The sequence below is a fragment of the Chiloscyllium plagiosum genome, chromosome 3, assembly GCF_004010195.1.
Source record: "Chiloscyllium plagiosum isolate BGI_BamShark_2017 chromosome 3, ASM401019v2, whole genome shotgun sequence".
In the NCBI taxonomy this organism is placed as follows: Eukaryota; Metazoa; Chordata; class Chondrichthyes; order Orectolobiformes; family Hemiscylliidae; genus Chiloscyllium; species Chiloscyllium plagiosum.
In genome coordinates this window covers 31,716,935-31,741,736 of record NC_057712.1, presented here as the reverse complement: position 1 = coordinate 31,741,736, position 24,802 = coordinate 31,716,935, and the positions used below count along the sequence as shown (strand labels likewise).

The window sequence follows — 24,802 nt, the reverse complement described above, 5'->3', positions numbered from 1 at the left end:
TCGCCGAGCTGGAAGTTTTTGTTGCAAATGTTTCGTCCCCTGTCTAGGTGACATCCTCAGTGCTTGGGATCCTCCTGTGAAGCGCTTCTGTGGTGTTTCTGGGACAACACTACCATTATAGGGCAAGCGAAACAAAGAACAGCCAGGGAATTCCTAGAAGCATGGCACTCATCCACAAACTCCATCAACAAACACATCGACCTGGACCCAATATACCGGCCACTACAGCGGACAGCTGAAACTGACAACCGGAAGCGGCAGGGACAGGCCACTATAAATGCCGGAGGAAACACCACAGAAGCGCTTCACAGGAGGCCCCCAAGCACTGAGAATGTCACCTGGACAGGGGACGAAACGTTTGCAACAAAAACTTCCAGCTCGGCGAACAGAACCACAGCACTGACTAATAAATGCAAGCATGCTAAATACCTTCTTCACCACCCAGTCTACCCAGTACGACACCACTTTCACAGAACTATGTTTGACAATATTCTCCAAGCCCCTATAAATCCTACTCTGGCTTGTCTTACAAAATGTCTTACCTCACATTTATCTAAATTAAACTCCATCTGCACACATTCTTCACTCTGTTATACCACCAATTTTGATGTCATCTGCAAACTTACTGACCATACCTCAAATATTCACATCCAAATCATTCATATAAATGATGAAAAACAATGGGCCCAGCTCCAATCCTTGTGGCACACCTCTGTCTCCTACTTTCATGCTAATTTTGTATCCAATTGGCTAGCTCCCCCTGGATTTCATGTGATCTAACCTTGCTCACTAGTCTCCTGTGTGAAACCTTGTTGAACACCTTGCTGAAGTCCATATAGACCTCATTTACCACTCTGCCTTTACTAATCTTTGTCACCTCTTCAAAAAACTCAATCAAGTGAAACATGATTTCCCATACACAAAACCATGTTGACTACCCCAATCACTCCTTGCCTTTCCAAATGCACATAAATCCTGTCCCTCAGAATCCCCTCCAACAACCTACCCATCACTGACATCAGGCTGACTGGTCTATACTCCCTGGCTTTACCTTAGTATCATTCTTAAATAATGGCACCACATTAGCCACCCTCCAGTCTTCTGGCACTCACCTGTGGCTGTCGATGATACCAATACCTCAGCAAGGGGCCCTAAAATCATCAGGTCCCGGGGATTTATTTACCTTTATGCGTTTTAATATCTCCAGCACTACTTCTTCTGTAATAAGGACACTTTTCAAGACATCACTATTTATTTCCCCAAGTTCCCTCGCTTCAATGTTCTTCACTACAGTAAGTACTGATGTGAAATATCTGTTTAGTATCTCACCCATGTACTGTGGTTGCACATGTAGACAGCCTCGTTGATCTTTAAGGGGTTCCATTCTGTCCTGAGTTACTCTTTTGCCCTTAATGTATTTGCAAAATTGCTTTGGTTTCTCCTTAAGTCTACTTGAAGGGCAATGTGAAAATGGTGATTTTCTAATTTAGCTCTGTTAGCAGAACTGCATAATGATGATGCACACAACTAGAGCTAAACTGTGGAAAATGCATAACTAGTCTGTCAGGAATTTGTGCGATTGGATCATGGCAATCCTGGGAGCTGACATTCTAGAAACTTCAGAGGAAATTAAGCAATTTGCAAATCATCATGCCGCAGAAGTCAATTATCCATTCAGCAATTAAAAACTAAATGTTTAGCAGAAACATAGATACCTTCACACAAGGTGACGTTATGGCAATGAGTTGCTTGCAATAAAGATTTGAGGTTGTAGTTAGCATTAGATTGATGAGTTAACAGATAGTAATCAAACTGGATTGAGTAGAAATAGCAGCTTGAAGGAGATAAACCCCTGAAATGCACACAAAAGTCATAATATGTGATTAACCCATGCCTCTCACTGTGCTGTCAGCAGCACCATAAATTAGTGCATTATACATGATCGCAATATGCAGCCAGCACAACCTATGCTACTTGTCTGCTGTGTTCATGCACAGCAGGTTTGATATCGTGAGTGGCTTGTGTGGCTTAAAGACTGTGTTCACCTTTTAAAAGGGGAGGTATCTTATGACTCTTTCTGCGACAGTTGTTAGTTTAACTCTGAATCTGTCCTGTGATACATTATGGAATGGTGGCATACTTAAAAAGCTGCACCAAGGTTTTTAGACACAGCACCAGACGGCTTGGTGTAAGATATGGAGAACAGAAAAGACATTCTGCATTTGTAAGTCAAACAGGAGGATATTTGAGAGGCTTTGGAAAAGGGCAACAATGGCAATCAATATCAGGAGTATAGAAAAAGGTTGAAACACAAGAAAATGTTTCATTATCCAGCACAAGCTGTGAAGATAAGTAAGTTCAATCTTCAAAATTGTACACCCTGCCAACTGCACCATTAGCCTCAGTACCCTAACTGTGGATTTATCCACTGCTTAAATCATGATTTTACACTTGCCAACAATCCCAGCAATCAATATTCAAGCTTTCAATGAAGTTTGTCTACCTCACTCTCATCACTGTTGCAAGTCTCACACTCAAATCTCACAGCTTACTCGCACAATGATGACCATTCAATCATAACAAACATATTGCATTGGCATTCTTTACTCTTTCTGATAGATGAAGGTAGAGTATTATAGCAGAAAGGAAAGAGCCACAGGAGAATAAACTTGCCAGCATGTCTTAATCCTACACAGAAATTAACCATCATGCTAAGGGGCACTGCTCAGGTCATGGCTGCAGGTGAGGCTGAAGGCACTCAATGGTGGCTTAACTACATGCCAAATCTTCTTTCTTTCATCCCATTTTGCCCTCAATCCAAAATATCTCCTGACTCACAAGTGCAAACTGTGTAAACTCAAATTTCTTACATTTGTCTCTCCACTTGTCACAATTCATACTAAAGAATTGGAATCTTTCCAATCAGAGGAAGAACACACTGGGGATGAAGAACCATCATCAATTAGATTACATTAAATTCCCTACAGTGTTGAAACAGGACTTTCAGCCCAACAAGTCCACAGTGACCCATTTCCTTCTGACTAAGGCACTTAACACTATGGGCAATTTAGCATGGCTAATTCACCTGGCCTGCAAATCTTTGGATTGTGGGAGGAAACCAGAGCACCCAGAGGAAACCTACTCAGACACCAGGAGAATGTGCAAACTCCACACAGATTCTCAAGGCTGGACTTGAACCTGCGTCCTGGCACTGTGACGCAGCAGTGCTAACCACTGAGCCACCGTGCCACCTGCTGACCTTACATTCAAAGCCCTTGGCACAGAGATTGACAATACGCGTACTTGAGGATAATCATTCTCCAACTCGTTTCTGCGCATCCCTTGCAGTCTTTCCAGAGGATCCACAAAATAATGTGAAATAAGAGCCAAGGGAGAACAAGGTGCTGATCAGACGTGCAATGCAGTATGAGCTGTCTGATCGAGGAAAGTGATGTGCAAGGATAAACAAGTTCTACAGTGAGAATCAGACTTATCTATCTGACTGTTATCTGTATATAAGAACCAGCCTCCTTACCAACCTGATTTAAAAAGTCTTAAATATAATAAGACATTATGACTATTAAGCAATATTACAAATAATGTGTGTATGTTGTTACATGCATCTTGCCTGTTAATGTCACATTCAGCTATTATTGTGATTAATGAGCAAATGCAAATTCCTGGAGACAATTAGCCCATCACTTAGCTATAGAGGGGGCACTCCTCAGTAATGTGCAGTGTGTTTTGTGCCTCTGCACATGCATTAAGGGTTCACACTAACGCCCCAACAGTGGAGGTTGGACAAGAGTCCTGGTTTGGCCTGAACATGTTTAACAGGGAGACTCTGATCATGAGGGTTGAAAACAATTGAAAGCAGTTTTGATAACCAAAATTTGATATGATTTGAAGAAATGTCTGAGACGTAACTGAATGAGACACTGTGTGTTGGATATGTTAATTAAGAGTTAATTTAGTTTGAAGTGGTTGTGTAAATATGGGGAGCTCATAATCAGCAAAGTGTTTGTTTAATGAAGTGCGTCGACTGAAATAAAATTCTCACAAAAAAGTGTGGGCTTGAATTCCATTTAAATGCCATTATCTTTTAGAGTGTAACACTGGTTGCAGAAGATGGGTGCATCAAAATGTAAAGTTTTGGAGGATATGATTCCTCTGCTCCTATTTTCTGAAAATGAGCCTTATGATGAGTTGAAGAATGAAGTAATCACGTAAAAGATGAAGCCAAGTTTAGCCATCAGACTTTTGTTACCATACAAAGAGCTTTCGTTCAGTTTTGGAGACTGATGATTTGAACACAGATGAAGGTTTGGACAGACTGTTAATTTGTGTGGATAAAATTAATCAAGAAAGATGATCTACTGACTGCTTATGGTCAAATTTTGTCAAATTTAGAAAGACAGGATAATACTATGGACGAGTACGTAATAAAATTTACTAACCGTATGCAGGATTGCCAAAATTTAATTTAGTAGCACTGTGGCTCAGTGGTTTGCACCACTGCTTCACAGTGCCAGGACTCCAGAATAGCTGGTTTAGTTTTTTTTTGGGGTAGGGGGGCTCTGGGTCTGGATGAGGTGCTCTTCGGAGGGTCAGTGCAGACTAGATAGGCTGAATGGTCTCTTTGTGCACTGTAGGGATTCTCTAAGTTATTAGACTGTGTGGAAGTATCAAATATGGATACATTTCTAGTTTTGTTTGGAGTTAAATGTGTGGATAAATATACACAGGTGGTAATAAATGTAAAAAAAAAACTTCCTAGGAGAGCATCACTTCTCAGCAGCATCCGCAGCACATGGGTGGTAATCACTGATATGACTGAAAATGGATGACACAGAGTTACCAAATTAGCGAGACAGTCAAGGTACAGGTCACAGTACAAGAGGAGACCTGTAACCAACTGAATGAAAACAAAAATGCTGTTGATAATTTTAACAAGCAGACAGCTTAGGGATTTACAATAAATGAAAGATTCCCCATAAATGGTCAGAGTTTAGTCAATTGATGTTTCAAGGGAAATTCAAAGTACTCTACGCCATTAACTGTCCTAAAGGCTTAAAAAAAGTATTCAAAACCATGCATGAAATGGAGGAAGCAAAGGGCAATACAGATCAGAAAGAGGTCACAGTATTGGTCACAAGAAATTTCAGTCCAATGATGAAAGTATTGGTGACAGAGTCTTTCAAGTGCACAATAGTGGATGTACGTCTGCTGTGTGTGGAATAAACTGGCTAAGATGCTGCTGAGATTCTCTGAGTAAAAAGGATAGGGACAAAGGTGAGGAATTTGAGAGTTCCACCAGGTTTGGATTTAGAAAGGAATACACACTAATACCATTGGCAAGAGTGGTTATTCTTTGTACAATAGCAAGAATAGAGTATCCAGTGAAAAACCTTGGTTTTAAGTAGGCAATGAAGAAAGTTCTGGCTTTCACCAACAAGCTAGAATTAACTACGGATATTATAGTAAAAAGTGCTTTTGGGTGGCACAAACCATAATATGATTTAATTTTACATTCAGTTTAAGGGAGAGAAATATGAGTACAGGACTACTATTTTGAATTTAAACAAGGAAAATTATGAAGGCATGAAAAGAGAGGAAGCAAAAGTGAACTGGTAGTTTAATTTGAGAGATACGTGAACTCAGATGCATTGGAAAACATTTAAGGGGATAGCCCAGAAAGTACAGAATAGATACATTCCAACAAACAATAACAATTCTAAGGGACAGACATGGCATCTGTGTTTAACTAAAACTATCAAAGATATTTGGCAGGCCAGAAGATTGGACAGAACATAAAAAACATCAAAGAATTACTGGGAGATTAATAAAGTGGGAAAAATCAGAATATGGGAGAAAGTAGGCAAAGATTTTTTAAAAAGTTTCTTCAGATGTTTAAAAAAGAAAAGGCTGAACAAAGTTGAAACAGCTATAGAAAATAATTCTGGGGAATTCATAACAGAAGAAAAGAAGATGACAGATAAATTGAGCAGATATTTATGTCAGTCTTTACTAGAGAGCACACAAGTAAATAAAAATAAATAAAAGCTAATGGTGAGGGGTAACATATAAGCATGGAGAGAAGATTAGCTGGCTGACATGCAGCAGAGTAGGAATAAATGGGTCTGCTTTCAGGCTGGCAGAATGTTACAAAGTGGTTTGCTAGATAAGTTGGCGCAGAGGATTCAACACTTCACAATTAAAGAAATTAAATGGATGAAGGGAGAGAAGGTATGGCCACTAAATATGCTTATGACACAAAGATAGGTAGGAAAGCAAGTTTTGAAGTGGATATAAGGAGCTTACAGAAGGATATAGTTAGGTTATGTGAGAGGGCAAAGATCTGGCAATGTGGGAAAGTGTGAAATTGTCCATTTTGATAGAAAGAACAAAAACGAAGCATACTATCTAAGTTCTGAGAGCTTGAAGAGCTCTGGGATACAGACAAATCTGGGTGACTGAGTGTATAAATCACAGAAGATTAGTATGCAGGCATGGCAAGTGATCAGGAAAGCTAATAAATGTTTATGTTTTATTCCAAGTGGAAATAAGTGCAAGAGTAGGGAGGTCATACTTCAGCTATACAGGGCATTGGTGAGAATGTGTCCAGATACTGTGTAAAGTACTGGCCTTGACAGTCATGGGAGGATGTAAATGCATTGGAAGCCGTTCTGAGAAAGTTGGTTAAACTAATACCTGGAATGAATGGTTGCCTTATGAGGAAAGGCCAAATGGTAGAGGTCTATACTCTTTTGGGAATTCAAAGAGTTAGACATGACTGAATTGAAACATATACGATCCTGTGGGAACTTGACTGGGTAGAAGCGGAAAGGATATTTCTTTCTGTGAGAGAATCTTGAACTAGGGTTCATTGTTCAAAAATAAGGGATGGCCAATTTAAGACTGGGATGAGGAAAAAAAATTCTCTCAGAAGGTTGAGAGTATTGGAACTCCTTTCCTCAAAGGAGGATGCAGAATCTTTAAATATTTTCAAGTTGGAGGTAGGTTCATGTGAACTTGAATTCTGTTGAAATACAGTTATCTTTTGGAGTATAGTACTAGTCACAAGAAACTTTTCAGTGTTTTCCTGTGTTTCATATTCCTTGATCCAAAGGAAGGGACAAACTGAGGACTGCAGATGCTGGAGATTAGAGTCGAGAGTGTGGTGCTGGAAAAGCACAGCAGATCAGGAGGATGAGAATCAATATTTTGGGTATAAGCCCTTCATCAGGAATTAGGCTTGTGGGCCGGGCTGAGAGATAAATGGGAGAGGGGCTCCCTTCATCCCAGCACCACCCCTTCTCATTTTTCCCTCAGACCTCTGGCCCACAAGCCTCTTTCCTGATGAAGGGCTTATGTCCAAAACGTCCATTCTCCTGCTCCTCCGATGTTGCCTGATCTGCTGTGCTTTTCCCGCACCACACTCTCGATTTTGATCCAAAGGATGTCTCCTTGTAGACTTGTTCAAGAAAGTTATTCCATTTGGGGAGAGGGGACAAGATAGAAGGCAGGCAGTAGGCGGATGAAAAAAAAATCATTGAGTAGCTGTATGAGGTTCAGCATGAATGGTTTCAGCGAACTTGAGGAGTTTCATCAGTTGGTTGTTGGGTTGGGGGTAATATTTGAGATGACAGGATGCCAAGGAAGTGAATGTGTATGCTACTGCATTCAATTAAATGTTAGCAAGATGGTCAGATATGTGAGATTATGACTGAATGCTGGCAGTCATCTGCAACTCAAAATTTACAGCAGAGGTTTGAAATTAATGTTGAATACTTCACCATCTTGTCAGTCTGCATGCAGGCCATGATCATCAGGCTTGCAAGTTGTATTTCCAATAGTCTTGAGAACATTCCGAAAGAGGGGTGTGCCTTTATTTTGGACTTCAGGTGACAGATTTAATCTTGATGAAGTTTAATGGGAAGTAAGAAAGAAGTGGTTCAATAAATTGCCAAAAGAGTGATTAGAATATGATTCAGTATGCTGTAATTTTGCATTATATAATAAGGTGCTGTGAACACAGGGGGATTTTACAGTATTGATTTTTGTTAAAATAAAACTAAATCAGACTTCAACTAAACACGAGAAACTAAAAAAAAAGACATGGCTTCTGTAAGCTGTAGGTAGATGACAGAAAGATGTGTTGAAGCGTGGTAAGAATTGTCAAGTACCAGGAGTTTACAAGCAGACAATTGAGATGGAAGAATTCAAACTTCAGAGAGAAACAGCAGGCAAGAGGAAGAACTTCAAAGGGACACAGAAGTGTTCACATCTTTGCTTTGTCAACCCTTAATTCCTCAAAATTAGCAGACCACCATTTTGAGTTTTGAACTGTATATTTAAAAAAAAACCTAGTTTTAAAAAAAAGCCAGTGTGTGGACCTCCAAGAAGGAGGCTTTGATAATCACCTTTACAGAGGAAACTTGATCAAAGGGAACAAAAACAGAGTTAACAGAAACCCAATAATGTTCAGTTTAAGGAAAGTTAGGCAGTATGAAAGTGCAGAACTAGTTTAGAACAAGGAATCTTTCTTCTCTCCCAAAATCTGTTGTCTTGCTGGTCCATCTGCACAAGAAAACATCAACTATTCAACTGCAGAAATCATCACAGCAACAAGGAATTCAAGCAAAGGGCCCCAATAATACATTAGAAAGGTATTAAGACTTCTTTTTCACAAGTATTCTTTTGTGTTCTCTGCACTTACTTCCATCTTAGTTAATAATCTTATCTCATCATTTGTAAAGGGTCATTAGCAATAGCTTTGAATAAGCTAGCAGTGAATCTGTTTAAGCAAAGGTTTGGTTGCTTGTCCACATTAACATGAACTATTTCAAACCAAAAAGGAACTAAATTAGCTGTATTTATTCTGTTCACTGGCCATATGGTGAATTCACCAGGTCTTCATGACAGGAATATGATTTGGTGTACGGTGATTTTAGACTGTGGCAATAAACAGTTTTATACATTCATGTAAAATACAACAAATTAAATTTGTTTCAAACTAGTGGAAATCTATGTTTAGGATAATACATGTGTTCAGCTTGAGTTAAATGCATAACAAAATGACCTATTTGGAATCAACTGTGGGAATTCACTTCACATATGAAATTGCCTAATACTGATTAAAATTGAATCATTGGTTCACTTAGGTAGTTTGCTTGTTTGAACAACAAACTGTTGGCTTAAATGTTAATATAATTATCATAGTCCACTATACCTGTTGCTAAAATCACAATTGACAATTGATTTTTGTACAAGGTTTCACTGCATTTTCTGATTTCCAATTATTGAGCAGAAGTTATTGATGTTTTCCAATGCACCTTTTCAGATCACATTCTCCCCTTTGTTATTTTTAGTGAACATGTTAAACAATTAATTAAACACTTAATAAATAGCAGAGAATGACATAGTATGTGTAGCATAAACTTCTAAACAATAATACTATTGATGGTAGTTTTTTCTCTCATCCTTATATAATGAATCAGTAAACTTGAAAATAATCTAATTAAAATGTTTACTGAGAATTCCTGTCACGCAACATTGAAAAAAATCATTTTGATCAATGTTAATTCTAAATTAAATATCCAAAACTTGCAATGTCACAAAACTGACTGTTTATATTCTAAATGTTACCTATTTATAAAACACACAAACTTTTGTGACAATTGCTAACAAAATTCTCAGCAGCAACATTAATTTTAAGAATAGAGATTTCAATGATTCATGAAGTTAAATATATTACAATTAGGATGCTTTTAAGAATTATAAATTCTAAAACACAACTGATTGTATTGTTAAAGGAAATACTTCAACCAGGCAAAATGAGTCTAATAATCTTAAAGCCTCAGTTCTGTTATTTCAATGTGTAATGTGCTTACTGTATGGTTGTCAAACAGTGTGTGTTAGCTCCCTGCAGCTCAACAGTCTTAATTGCATTCTGTTTTCAACAGCATCACAAACAGGAATCATCATAAAATGTGAAGGTTCCCATGTCAATAGTCACTATGGCCAACTGTTGGTAATTGCCTGAACAGCTGTCCGATGACTTGGAAACATTGCTGCCAGTTGTTGAGAACAGTGAGGAACAAAAGCACCTTGCTGGGTGATCACTGAGGTGGCTTCAGAATAAAGACAAGCTCCTGAATCACTGGCAGTGTGCTTTGTATGTGTTTTCCTGGTAATTACATCAGTCAACAAGGCAACATGCTGACCAATAATTCCCCTGCTGTTTCTTTTAAATTGCTGAGCAAGTGTGATTCCAGATCCCCATCAACACTCATTAAGTTAAATTATTATCTGCATCATTCAGCTGAATCTCCAAGTGGATATTATTAATTCTATTGTTTTTAAGCATTATAATTCCATTATTATTTTGTTTGGTCCATTGTGCTGAAAGCCTGCACAGTATTTAGTTTTATAAAAGCAATCATACCAACAAAAGTGCTCAAGTACTGGAGAACTGCAGCAAGTCTGACAGTTTCTGTGGAGACAGAAACAGAGTTAATATTTTGATTCCAATATGACTCCTTTTCAGAAGTTGCCAGACCTGTTCAGTTTCTTCAGCATTTTCTGTTTTTATTTCAGATCTCCAGCATCCACAGAACTTTTAGTTTGTACATGGGTTCTCATTTTGGATAAACGCTCTTACAATTTGTCTGCAGTAACTGAACTTTAGGATTTTTAACAAAACTCTTGAACTGGACTCTTTTGTTTCTAATGGTGTTGAATTATGCTGAGGTGTGCTTCTGAGGATACTATTCAGTGGCTGGCAGATTCAGCAAATGGGGCATACTCTTTACGTGAGTCACTCTGACCCAACACATGTGCAGCTACAAATTCTCCAAGAAAAGTCCCTAGATATTTATCTGGTGCTGGAAACCTAACAATTGTCATCCATTCTGGTAAGGGTTACAAAGAAACAATTAACTAGCCCACTATTAGCTTGGCTTTTTGATGTCCATTGGCAAAATAAAGTTGAAATCTATATGCTGTATGGCACAGTTCCTTATCAAAGTGTTTTGTTTCTTGAACCAATCAAGCCTTCAATAGCAATTTGTATGAACTCTCATGGTCACCATTAAAAGTGATGCAAGTTCTATTTCCCATTATCTGTGAGAATGTATTTTCTCAGAAAATATCTGCATATCTATTCACAACTCTCAATCACTTTTCAATGCTCTGTTTCATGCCTAAGAGCTGCTGGCAAGAATGAGGTGGATCAAATTTTTCCAATGTTGTGGTTTAGGCCTGGTCATCTGATAACTCAAATTGAGAATTTAAGTTGTCCCCATTCACAATTTCAGTCAGTCAAACTGCAAACACAGCAGGAGCTGGAATTCTATATTTTAAAAAAAAAAGCTTAATTCTGTTCTGAGGAAGAGTCCTGAAATATTAAATCGGATTTCTTTCTACTGGTGTTACTAGACCTGTTGAGCTTTTCTAGCAATTTCCATTTTTGTTTCTGATTTCCAGTATCTGCAGTTCTTTAGATTTTTAAATGCTTAATTCCAGGTTGATTATACCTAGAAGCCATAAAGCTAAAGAACTCAATCACAGCATAAAATATGCAGGAATAATCTCTTGTCACATTTAGGATAAAATATACTATTGAATTGTCCCATTAAAATGCTATATTAGCACTATTAGTACTCATTTCAATTCCACACTTTCAAAGTTGTAACGTATTTAAGTAAATCCATAGTTTTGCATAGTTTCTATGAAGGGAATATTTCCACTATATCGTACCCCTACATTGTGTTGCCTATCCCACTAGAACTATCTATTCTAATCCATTTATTTTCCATGTAGAGATACAGAAATTTGGGATAGCACTATGTCATTCAGCATAGTATAGTTGCTCAGCCATTCAATATGATCATGGCCGATAATTTTTCTCTGCATGTTCCTAATTTTTCGCTATATACTCTGATGCTGTTTAAACTGAAATAAAAAAGACTTTATTGAATATATTTAATGACTTGGCCTCCAAGTCTTGAACAACTTCCCATCTTTTGAGTTAATGTATTATAGGCAAGTATTTATACTTTAACTTGTCCATGAAGAGACAGAGTTACAGGTGTTTGATTTTGTTCTTCATAAATCCAAAAATTTGTCTAACAAAATGTTTCAGCTGTTTCCTGAAGCTAAAAAGTACTGTTCATTCATAATTCAACCTGAAGGCAGCTGGTATTTCTCATCTATCACCTTTGATAGTCCTGCTATTTATATATAAATTCAGCATTTTGTGCTATCATTTAAAATAAAATCATGGTGATAAGTCAGGGCATACAGGCAGAATAAAACTGCTGCTTCATAAGGTCAAAATTTATTACATCTCATGTGTATGAGACTACTTGTTCTTGGCTATCTTACTAAGGGAAATGTAAAAGAAAACAGAATTGACATAAAAATGCTTTTCGTGTGTGGGGGCTGACACTTACCCAGATGTATTCACATAATCAGGTTTTTGATCAATTTATCCTGTTTACCAGAATTATTTCAGCGTGATATCTGGGCATTTGAAGTTTATTACGTTTTTCTTAATGTATGTGATTTTTAACAATTGCTTTGCATTTCACTGGCTTGAAGGGCATTGAATTAGCTCTTGGAATGCATTGCTTTCCCAAAGTTGTTTTTGACTGATATCACAATTCTCTGTATATTTGCTATAAATGATATCTCTCTGTCACCTCACAGTCATTGATCTCCTATTAGATCTTGCATCCCATTTCCTCACCTCCCTATGGTATCGTCCTCGTCCTCTCCCTTGAATCCGGCTGTCCCTCTCTTCTCTTTCTAACTGGGAGAAAACATCAATCCTCTTCCACTTGTTTGTTCATCGGAATTGTGCATTAAACAATAGGAGTGATATGAGGGTCCACAAAGGGGGGGCAGAGAAGATTTACAAGAATGCTTTGAAGGAAGCTGCATGGTCTAGTTAGAGAACTTGGGATTGTTCTTCTTGCAGAAAGATGAAGCGAGATTTGACAGATTTAGACAAGTTTAGATAAGTAAGGAAGTGCATAATCTATATCTTTTTACTTTTCTGTCATTTTGATTGTGGATTGAAATGAGGGGAGTATTATTTCAAAACCAAGGATTGTGTGATGAATTACTGTCCTTTTAAAAATTAAGTTAATGAAACACATTCCAAATCATGATTACATTGCTGCTTTGCTCAAGCGGTGGGAGAGGCAGTTTGTACACATGCCAGTATCAGGGGCTGTGTACTAAGAGAGAGTCGGCTGACAGGTTGCTGATTCCTTAGTGGATTGATGACCAACCTGACAATAATGATCTGCTTGGCTCCTGGGTAGCTGCACAGTTTGTGGATGTGAATGATATTACCAGAAGCCTTCATACTGCTGGCAGGTCAAATGGTTCGACTTTTTCTCCCATAACGTATCAAAATTCGAGAAAAACCCACTTATTTTCCCTCACCAATTGCTGCAATATGTGGTCTTTAATTAGTAACTAAGAAACTTGGCAGTTAGTGTACCAATCATCTGTGCCTCTTGCAAAGAAACAAAAAGATCTTGAAGAGGAGAGATTGAAAAAGCAGGAAATTCCAGTAAGCGAAAGGATAACCTCCTTGTGGACGCGACCATTGAATTACTTCCCCATTTTTTTCCCATCCATCCATAACATGACTTTTTAAAATCTATGTGCATGTGTATGAGGGAAACAGAATGAAAGAAGGTGAGTGGGGAGTTAGGAGGTGGGGTTTCGAATTTAATAATAGGATTGTATGCCAATAGTTCATAGTTGTTTACCTGTGGTTAGAATCTTTTTTTTGTAATAGACTATAGTCCAGAAATCATGTTCATATTCTCTATTAGTTTGGGTCTCTTAAAAAGGTAAATTGGGGACTTTGCACACTTTGATTTTTTTTAATATAATGTTTATGAGACTCTGGGAAGAGTGGGGCTTGATTTTCACTGTGTTATCCCAATGAGGTGTGACACAAGAAACACAACTGTACTCATTTAACTATGGTGCAAGGACACAGCATTAAGGTTTTGGCAAAAGTTTTAAGGGAAATGCGACTTTATAATCACTCATGTTCGCAAAGAAGGAACCGTTAATGTTCGCAGTTTCAACTGAATTGAAAGGCAGACAGGAGGCAAAATGTCACTTCTATGCTGCTTGCATTACAGTGCAACCTCGGTTATCCAAAAACCAATTATCCGAACAAGATCTCAAGGTCCCGATGCTTAGGTAAACCGTGTTAGCTGAACATTCGGTCGTCCAAACATTTGATTATCCGAGCAAAATACTCCCTGCCCATGTCATTCGGATAATTGAGGTTCCCCTGTATTAAGCAACGCATTATACCTGAGCAATGAGGGAGAGAACCACTCCAGTGACCATCCTCTTGACAAACACGAGTATGATTTCCAATCAGAGTTCGAGCTCCAACACAAGAGTAGCGAACTACAGAACCAAAGGTAAACTTGTTTCCAAATAGCTCACCATTTGCAGGAATGTCTGGATGACCACATGAAATAGCTGGAAAACAAAATGATCTTTATCAGAGGTCGAGTCACAAGAGTTGCTTTAAACAAGTTAAAGAATGCTACATTAAATATTTTAAAACTTAAAATAGTTGTCAAAATCTTGCAGGTATTTTCACCAAAAGGAGGACAAGACATCTACAATGTTGGGTGATATTAATATCATTTTCAGACAATATATATCTTCAATATCAGTAAAGTCAGAGGCTGGGCTATTTAAAATGGAAATAGTGCAATTAAATAGTGAACTACTAACCAATATTAACACTCACTCCATGATTATGGATGGTTAATTTATTTTAATTATAAAATGTCTCAGAAATGTACCGATATTCATACTCAGAGGGTAAAAATCAAAATATGGCGAATGCTGGTATTCGAAGAGAAAATTAATGATAATTCAAAATGTACATCAAGGATATGGATTGTGGGGAAATAAATAGTCCTCTTGAAAAATGTACATTTTACAGAGGTGGTGGTGTTGGATGTCTTAAATGAATAAAGGTGCATAAATCCCCAGGAGTACCCCAGAACTCTGGGGGAAGTGAGAGAAGAGATTGCTGTGCCCTTTGCTGAGATACTTGTATCATCGATAACCATTCGTGTGGTGCCAGGAGACTGGAAGTTGACTAACGTGGTGCCACTATTTAAGAAAGGTGGTAAGGAAAAGCCAGGGATCTATAGGCCAGTGAATCTGATATCGGTGGTGGGCAAGTTGTTGGAGGGAATTCTGAGGGACAGGATTTACATGTATTTGGAAAGGCAAGGACTGATTAGGGATAATCAACATGATTGAGGAGGGAAGAGTGGTAGATGTGATCTGTATGGACTTCAGTAAGGCGTTTGACAAAATTCCTCATGGTAGACTGATTAGCAAGGTTAGATCACATGCAATAAGTGAGAAGTAGCCATTTGGGTACAGAACTGGCTCTCAGGAGGTGACGAAGGCTTGTTTTTCAGACTGGAGGCCTGCGACCAGTGGTGTGCCACAAGGATTGATGCTGGGTCCTCTGCTTTTTGTCATTCATCTAAATAATTTGGATGTGAACATAGGAGGTTTGGTGATAAATTTGCAAATGACACTAAAATTGGAGATGTAGTGAACAGCAAAGAAGGTTACTTCAGAGTACAACGGGATCTTGATCAGATGGCCCAATGGGATGAGGTGTGGCAGATGGAGTTTAATTTAGATAAATGTGATGTACTGCATTTTGGAAAGGCAAATCAGGGCAGGATTTATACACTTAATTCTAAGATCCTGGGGAGTGTTGCTGAACAAAGAGACCTTGATGTACAGATTCACAGCTCCTTGAAAATGGAGTCACGGATAGATAGGATAGTGAAGAAGGCATTTGGTATATTTGCCTTTATTGGTGAGTGCATTCAGTATAGGAGCTGGACGGTCATATCATGGCTGTACAGGGCATTGGTTAGGCCACTTTTGCAGTATTGCAAGCAATTCTGGTCTCCCTGCTTTAGGAAGGATGTTGTGAAACTCGAAAGGGTTCAGAAAAGATTTTCGAGGATGTTGTCAGGGTCGGATGATATGAGCTGTAGGGAGAAACTGAATAGGCTGGGGTGGCTGAGGGGTGACCTTATGGAGGTTTATAAAATCCTGAAGGACATGGAGAGGGTAAATAGACGAGCTCTTTTCCCCATGATGGGGGAATTCAAAACAAGAGGGCATAGGTTAAAGATGAGAAATATAAAAGGAGCCTAAGGGCAACTTTTTCATGCAGAGGGTGTGCGCGTGTATGGAATGAGCTTCCAGAGGAAGTGGTGGAGGCTGATATGATTACAACATTTAAAAGACAACTGGATGGGTATATGAATAGGAAGATTTTAAAGGGCTAAATGCTGGCAAATATGACTAGATTGTTATAGGTTATCTGGTCAGCATGGATGAGTTGGACCGAAGCATCAGTTTCCATACTGTACATCTCTATGACTCTAACCGTATTTCAGGCAAATAGCTTTTCAGCAGAGAAAAGAAAAATGGATTTGTAACAGCAAAGACTAGGAAACACAAACTCTCACTTTCTCTTCCCCTTATCACCTATTTCTCAATGTTGAAAGCCAGCACTGATAATAAAGCAAGTTGAGAAATTTCAATTTATCGCAAACACAAGCATTGCATAAATTCTGCTGTTGCTGCAGCTAATGATACAATTCATCAAGTAAACAGCTGTGGTCTTGTGTTAAACTTCAACAACTCAATGATCCCAAGAACTTTTTAAACTACACATTCATTGTCTTCCTATAATACTCTCCCTATTTTAAACTTTGCCGATAATTATGTGTGTTTGTTATAATCTTTTATTATTAATCCTGGAGTTGCGAAGTAATAAAACTCCTCTTTCTTTCATTAGGAGATAAGTCTTGCAATTGGCTCCTTTGAATTTTGACAATTAATGTATCTTAATTGACGTGATTTAGCTATGCACTGAAATGAAACAAAAAAAACTTTTGTTACAACCTAGGGGGTTGAAAAGAGAGGAGTTGATTCACACCTTTCACCTAATTACAATATTACTTTGCCACCACCTTTTTATTCTCAATCTTTTTTCTAATTCTTTTCACAGTAAATCTGTTTTCAATTTGTAGAATTTTAATACAATTTGTAATCTTTTCAAAGTTAGTATTCTTGTTTTCATCAATACTATTTAAAATTTTATTGCTGTAAAATTTGCTACACATAGTACAGATGCAATATTGTAGTAATTCTTTCTTTGTCTGCCAGTGTTGTTGCAGTACAGTAGTAAAATCTTCCAAACAAGTTTTTAAACTGCATAAGACAAGAAGATCATGCTGCATTGGTGCACTCCATTCAAACTGGTCTACCATTCATTGAGGTCATGGACTGGGTAAAACAGGAGTGTGGTACACAGCACGAGTTCTGCCTTGTTGCTTCTTTTTTAAAAAGAAACTGTATATCAGGTGAAACATTTCACAATGAAGGCATTGTATACAAAGAACATGTAAGTAATGGAATGGTTCATTGGACAAGTCTGTTCCATCCTCTCTGCTGCAGTGTATATTAAAATAAGTTAACTGTTGTCATCACAAAAACACAATAAAGGAACTAAAGGAGTTAATTTCTCTGTGTTCAAGCGGACATGGGATAACCACAAAGTCCATATTACAAATTCTGCCTATCCCTCTTTGGTCTGTGATAGTTTTGATGGATCCTCCTGAACTGCTGCTGTTGTGCTAGAATTGTGTTACTTCAGGAATTTGAAGTCTTTCAATCAATAAAGGAACACTGGTACATGCCTGAGTCTGGACAATGTGGGACTTGAAGAGGAACTCATTATTATAATAATGTTGACACTGTTGTATATTTTGTAGTAGAGGTCATATGAGGAAATATTAAGCATTGCATGCTATTTCATTAGTTCACTAGCAGGATTACAATGGACAGGAGCAAGGCGGGAGCCCACTTTTAAAATAAAAACAAGCAAAAATAGGCAGGACTCCAATCTTCAATTATAACTTTATTGGAAACTGCAGCTAACACCCAGAATATTCCAGTTAAAAGAAGTATAGATACCTATACTTATCTATTGGGCAATAGATAAGAAGCACAAGTAATCACTCATTCACTTGCTAGACAACAGCAATCATCAAACAGTCTGTTCTTAACAAAAGCCACATGAGACTTGAGGAGTTATTGATTTATTCTGGTTGCAGCCAAACTCTAACAGCTGCAGAATAACCTTCACAGATGTTTAGAGGCAGCTAGTCAGGTTTTGAAATGATTACCCTATTGGCTTTTGCTGATACTCATCACAGAAGTTTTGAGGTTGGTAAGCAGTGTCCTACTTATAGTTGCCCAGGTCTCTCTTCCAGAGACTGGAGAGTAATGTGAAAGCGAAAAGTAATACAGTGGTTTTTCTTAGTAAAAGCTGCTTCAGAGCAGGTGACAGGTCAGACCATCATTTGCAGTTGAGCAGAAGATGAATAATTTACCTCCTTCACTACATTACACTTTGATTGTAGGTAGAACTGACTTACAGAGTTAACTAACCAAAACTAACAATGAAACCAATTCCCATTGACCTTTAAACTAAATATCAAAACTTAAAGCCTGCATAAGTCTAAACAAAAATGAGGAAAATTTGTTTAGTGAATTAGTAACTGGCAGTTGAATTGTTAATTGGAAAACAGCTATCACAGCTCTAGGGTATAAATAACTAGCTTGGAATTAAATAACTAGCTTGGAATTAAATTCCTTGCTGTGTTGTGTTCCATGGTTAAACACGATTTTATTTTAGAAAGCGAGGAACATAACATACAATAAAGTTGGTAAGCATAAATACAATAAATTTTTGCTCAGAGAAAACAAATGAGAAACAAATTCATGCAGTAATTGAAATCACATGTTACCTGTTTGCTAAAGTTGGTGGAAAATGAATGTCTGCCATAACAATGAAAGTGGCAAAGGTTGAATTGAAGCCTTTGCCTTCTTCAAGTTACTTTTACCAAGATAGCTATTGCTTTTATATAAGAATTTCACTTGAGAGCAAATGGACTTACTCCACAACGTGTGCTGCTAGAATTTTAAAGTTGCTGAATTATAAGCATTTTTACTTCCAACATTTTTTTACAATTTGAACTTTGTGACAGTGAATTTGGGAAAATATTTTCCAAGGTCAGTTCGTTATTATGTGCAGTTCTGGTTTCCACACTTTAGAAAGGATGAGGAGGCTTTGGCGAAGTTGCAAAAGAGGTTTACTAGAATGTTGCCTGGATTGAAGATTATTAGCTATGAGGAGGAATTGGACAAACCTTGTTTTCGCTAGACTGTCAGAGGTTGAGGAGCAACCTGATAGGATTGTATAGAATTATGAGAAGCATGGATAGTCAAAGTCATTTTCCCAGGTTGGAAATGTCAAATACTATGGGGCATAGGTTTAGAATGAGAAGGGGCAAGTTTAAAGGAGAAAAGTGAGGCAAGTTTTTTTATGCAGAGGATGGTAGATGCCTGGAACATGCTGCCAGGGAAGGTGGTAGAAACAAATACAATGGTCAAGTTTAAAAAGCATTTAAACAGACACATGAATGGGCAAGGAATAGAGGAGATACAGACCATGTGCAGGCAGATGGGATTAATTTAGAATAGTATATGGTTGGCACAGACTGGTGGGCTGAATGGCCTATTCCTGTGCTATACTGTTCAATGTTCTATGCTTTTTTTTATTCACTCATAGGATATGAGAATCACTGGCTAGCTAGCATTTATTGCCTGTCCCTAGTTGCACTTAATGTGGACATGGTAAGCTGTCTTTCTGAACCGCTGCAGTCTACGTATTGTAGTTTGAATGACAATGCCATTAGGGAGGGAATTCCAGGATTTTGACTCAGCAAAACTGAACAAATGGCGGTAAATTTCAAAGTCAGGATGGTGAGTGACTTGAAAGGGAAATTACAGATGGTGGTGTTCCCATGTATCTGCTGCCCTTGTCTTTCCAGATGTTAGTGGTCATGGATTTGGAATGTGTGGTCTAAGGATCTTTGGTGAATTTCTACCGTGCATCTTGTAGATAGTATATACTGTTGCTTCTGAACATCAGTGGTGGAGGGAATGGATGTTTGTGAATGTGGTGCTAATTAAATGAACTACTTTGACCTGGATGGTGTCAAGCTTCTTGAGTGCTGTTGGAGCTTCCCCCATCCAGGCAAGTGGGGACTATTCCACCACGCTTCTGACTTGTGCCTTGTAGATGATGGACAATCCTTGGCGAGTCAGGAGGTGAGTTATTCACCACTATATTCTTAGCATCTGACCCACTATTGTAACCATGATGTTTAGGTGGTGAATCCAGTTGAGTTTCTGGTGAATGGCAAACCCCAGGTATTCAATGATGAGGCAGTGGTTAGATTGTCTCTTTTTGGAGATGGTCTTTACCTGGCATTTGTGTGGCACAAATGTCACTTACCACTTGTCAGCCCAAGTCTGGATATTGTCCAGATGTTGTTGCATTTGAATGTGGGCTTCTTCGGGATCTGAGGAGTCATGATGATTGTGCAATCATCAGCAGACATTCCCACTTCTGACCTTATGATGGAGGCAAGGTCAGTGATGATGCAGTTGAGGACAGTTGAGCCTCAGACACTATTCTGAGGAACTCCTTCAGGGATGTCCTGAAGCTGAGATGACTGACCTCCAATAAGAACAATCATCTGCTTATGTGCCAGCAAAGAGTTTGCTCTAATATGCATTGATTCAGGTTTTGCTAGAGATCCTTATTGCCACACTTGGTTGAATGAGATCTTTATGTCAAGGGTGTCTCTCTCACCTCCCCTTTGGATTTCAGCTCTTTTGTCCATGCTTGAACTAAGGCTATAATGAGATCAGCAGCTGAGTGGCCCTGACAGAACCCAAACTGGGTGTCACTGAGCAGGTTATTGCTGAGCAGATGCTGCTTGATAGCGCTGTTTATGACACCTTCCATCATTTTACTGATGAACAAGAGTAGACAAAGAGGGTGGTAATTGGCCGGGTTGGATTTGTCCTGCTTTTTATGAACAGGACATAGCTGGGCAATTTTCCACATTGTAACTGTATTGGAACAGCTTGGCTAGGGAAGTGGCAAGCTTTGAAGCATGAATCTTCAAGTATAATTGCTGGAATGTTTCAGGTCCCATAGCCTTTGCGGTATCCAACCATTTCTTAATATCAGATGGAGTGAATCGAATTGGTTGAAAACTGGTATCAGAGATGCTGGGGACCACTGGAAGAGACAGAGATGGATCATTCACTCAGCATTTCTGGCTGAGGTTGGATGTGAATGCTTCAGTCTTATCTTCAGCACTGGTGTGTTCAGCTCTTCCATCATTGAGGATTGGGATATTTTTGAAGACTCCTCCTCCAGTAAGTTGCTTAATTGTCAACCACCTTTGACAACTGGAAATGGCAGGACTGCAGAGCCTAGATCTGATTTGTTGGTTGTGGGATCACATTGCTCTATCTGTCACTTGCTGCATATGCAGTTTGCCATCCAAGTGGTCCTGTTTGACAGCTTCAGCAGGTTGACAGCTCATTTTTGGGTATGACTGGTACTGCTCCTGGCATGCCCACCTGCACTCTTTATTGAACAAGGATTCATTTCCTGGCTTGACGTTAATGATTTGAGTGGGAGATATGTCAGTCCATGAGGTTACAGATTGTACTGGAGTACATTCACTGATGGCCCAAAGCACCTCATGAATGCCCAGTGTTGAGTTGCTAGATGTACCATTTAGCACTGTGATAGTGCCAAAGAACACGATGGAAGGTATCCTCAATGTGAAGGAGGGACTTTGCCTCCACAAGGACTGTGCAATGGTCACTCATACCAAACTTTTCATGGTCAGATGCATCTATAGCGCAGATTGATATGGATTAAATCAAGTACATTTATCCCTCTTATTGGTTGCCTCACCATCTGCTGCAGACCCAGCCTGGCAGCTCTGTCCTTTAGGACCCAACCAGTTTGATCAGTAGTGCTGCTGCCGAGCCACTCTTGGTGGTTGACAATCCCCAGCCAGAGTACATTTTGTGTCCTTGCCACCCTCAGTATTCCTCCAAGTGTTGTTCAAATGCAGGAATACTGATTCATCAGCTGAGGGAGGACAGTGGTAATCAGCAGGAGGTTTGCTCGATCATGTTTAATCTGAAACCATGAGGCTTCATAGCGTTCAGAATCAATGTTGAGGATTCCCATTACAATTCCCTTCTGACAGTATACCACTGTGTCGACACCTCTGCTGGGTCAGTCCTTCTGGTGGGTCAGGACGTATCCAGGGATGGTGATGGTGGCGTCTGGGACATAATCATACTCACCGAATCTCATCTTATAGACAATGTCAGATTATTGCTTGACTGGTCTGAGAGACAAAAACAAAACTGCAGATGCTGGAATCCAAAGTAGACTAGCAGGAGTCTTGAAGAACACAGCAGGCCAGGCAGCATCAGGTGGTGGAGAAGTCAACATTTCGGAAGAAGGGTTACACCTGAAATGTTGACTTCTCCACCTCCTGATGCTGCCTGGCCTGCTGTGTTCTTCCACATTCCTGCTTGGCCACTTTGACTGGTCTGTGAGACAGATCTCTGAATTTTGGCAGTTGCCCTCAGATGTGTAAAAGGAGGACTTTTCAAGGTAGAAAGGGCTTTTTCTGTCACTGTCATGTGTGATGCTTCGGTCAATGCCAGGAGGTCTATATAGCTTCATTTCTTTGTTGGGATCGTGTAGCACTTGATAAAACTGAATGACTTGTTCGGGCATTTCAGAGGGCAGTTGAGAGTCAACCACATTGCTGTGGCTTTGGAATCGCATGTAGACCAGACCAGGTAAAGGTGGCAGATTTCTTTCTCTCATGGACATTAGTGAGCCCAATAAGCATTTTTTCCAACAATCAACAATGGTTTCATGGTTATCAGTAGATTCTTAATTCCAAATATTTTATTGAATTTAAATTCTACCGTCTATCGTGGCATGAATCGAACCCGGGTCTGCTTAAACATTGCTGGCTTCCATGAGCACAGTTTGAAGGTTAGTTGCCTCCACTTTCCCTAATTTTCTTTATTTTTGTTCAGCTGGTTCGATATTAATAGAGCTCAGGGATTAATGTGCAGCTCACTACCTGGTTTGATTGGGAGCTGTCAGCCACTGCATGAGCGTGTTTTTATTCTCAGATTCTCTCTCTGACTATTAGAAGGTGCTGCAGCCACTGTGCTTGACACGGATGCAATCTAGAGTTGAGTACAGCAGATATGAACCTGCATTCAGTGCCAGCATGGTACAGTTAGTAATGTGCTTGTCTCTCTGTTTCAGTGTTTCAATCCATCTTTGATTTCCACTCCAGGGAAAGTGGAGGCAAGTAACCTTCAAACAATGCTCATGGAAGCCAACAATATTTAAACAGACCCGGGTTCGATTCACACCATGGTAGATGGTAGAATTTGAACTCAATAAAATATTTGGAATGAAAAATCTACTCTAGGGGCGGCACACTGCTGCCTCACAGTGCTAGGGACGCAGGTTCAATTCTAGTCTCAGGCAACTGCTTGTGATGAGTTTGCACATTCTCCCCATGTCTGCATGGGTATCCTCTGGGTGCTCCGGTTTCCTCCCACACTCCAAAGATGTGCAGGTTAGGTGAATTAGCCATGGGAAATGTAGAGTAATAGGGTAGGGGTATGGTTCTGAGTGGGATACCCTTTGGAGAGCTGCTGGACCTAATGGCCTGATTCCACACAGTAGGGATTCTATTCCATTCTATTCTCTTAATTGAGCACACAAAAAGAATCTACAGAGACACTTTAGTACTGCACTTTCATACATGTCATTTGTTGGATGAGACCATCATATGAGGTTCCAGCTGACCTCTCAGGCAAATGTAAAAACTTCTATGGCACTATTTCAGAAAAGAACAGGGAAATTAGCCCCAGTGCTCTGAGCAATATTTATTCTTCAACTAACATTACCAAAGGAAGAAGAGAGATGGTAATCACATTACTATTTGTGACACCTTACTGTATCAAATTTCTCTTGCCCTTTGTTTCCTACGCTATTACACAGACCACACTCACAAAGTACTTTTGGCTATGAAGTGAGTTGAGACATCCAGTAGTTGGGAAAAAGTGCAATGTTACTATTAGCTTTTCATATCTGTCATTGCTCTATCGCATTATATTAGCACAAAAATATTCCATGTCAGCACCAAGCCCAGATGTACTTCTCAGAACAAATTCAAACCTTATTAACATTTTGATTAGTCAGATGAAACAGATGTGAGTAAAAATGTCACAGATTATATTTGTCAAATGTTATTTTTTAATCAGCTCCTTGTAGTGTTACTTAGGAGATCTGACTCTGCCAGTACATTATCTTAGTCTGAGAGAGCAGGAAGGCTGCTTCTGCCAGATAATGAGTATCTGGGAGCAGACTTTCACGGTGCTGCGGGGAGAATAGAATAAGAACATTGCGCTATGCTGTTTCACTTTTAAAATTGCTGTTAAACTTAACTTGGTACATATTAGGTTTGAGTCAGATCAGAAGAGCACAAAGTCACACCAATGAATTCAGGTTATTATAATAGATCAGGAATGCACATCAAATGTGGAATAACAAACATGTTACTGTTTTGTTGCAATCTAATGTCTCTACAATATTCTTAACAGCTTTTCCAACAGAGTTCTCACAGGGAAAAGGAAAGATAGATAAAGGTAAATAGATGGACACTCAGACAGGCAGAAGCTATTTGCCAAAAATAAAAACCGAAAATATTGG

General features: G+C 39.0%; 1 protein-coding gene across 1 annotated transcript in view; it reads right to left on the bottom strand.

The window, feature by feature from the left end:
• Nucleotides 1–24,802, bottom strand: part of LOC122548600 (CUB and sushi domain-containing protein 1-like) — a 2,366,391-nt gene that overhangs the window by 82,866 nt on the left and 2,258,723 nt on the right. Inside the window, exon 58 of the mRNA XM_043687435.1 lies at nucleotides 14,350–14,523. Within this exon, the coding sequence (XP_043543370.1) occupies nucleotides 14,350–14,523 (174 nt within the window). The remainder of the gene's footprint in view (nucleotides 1–14,349; nucleotides 14,524–24,802) is intronic.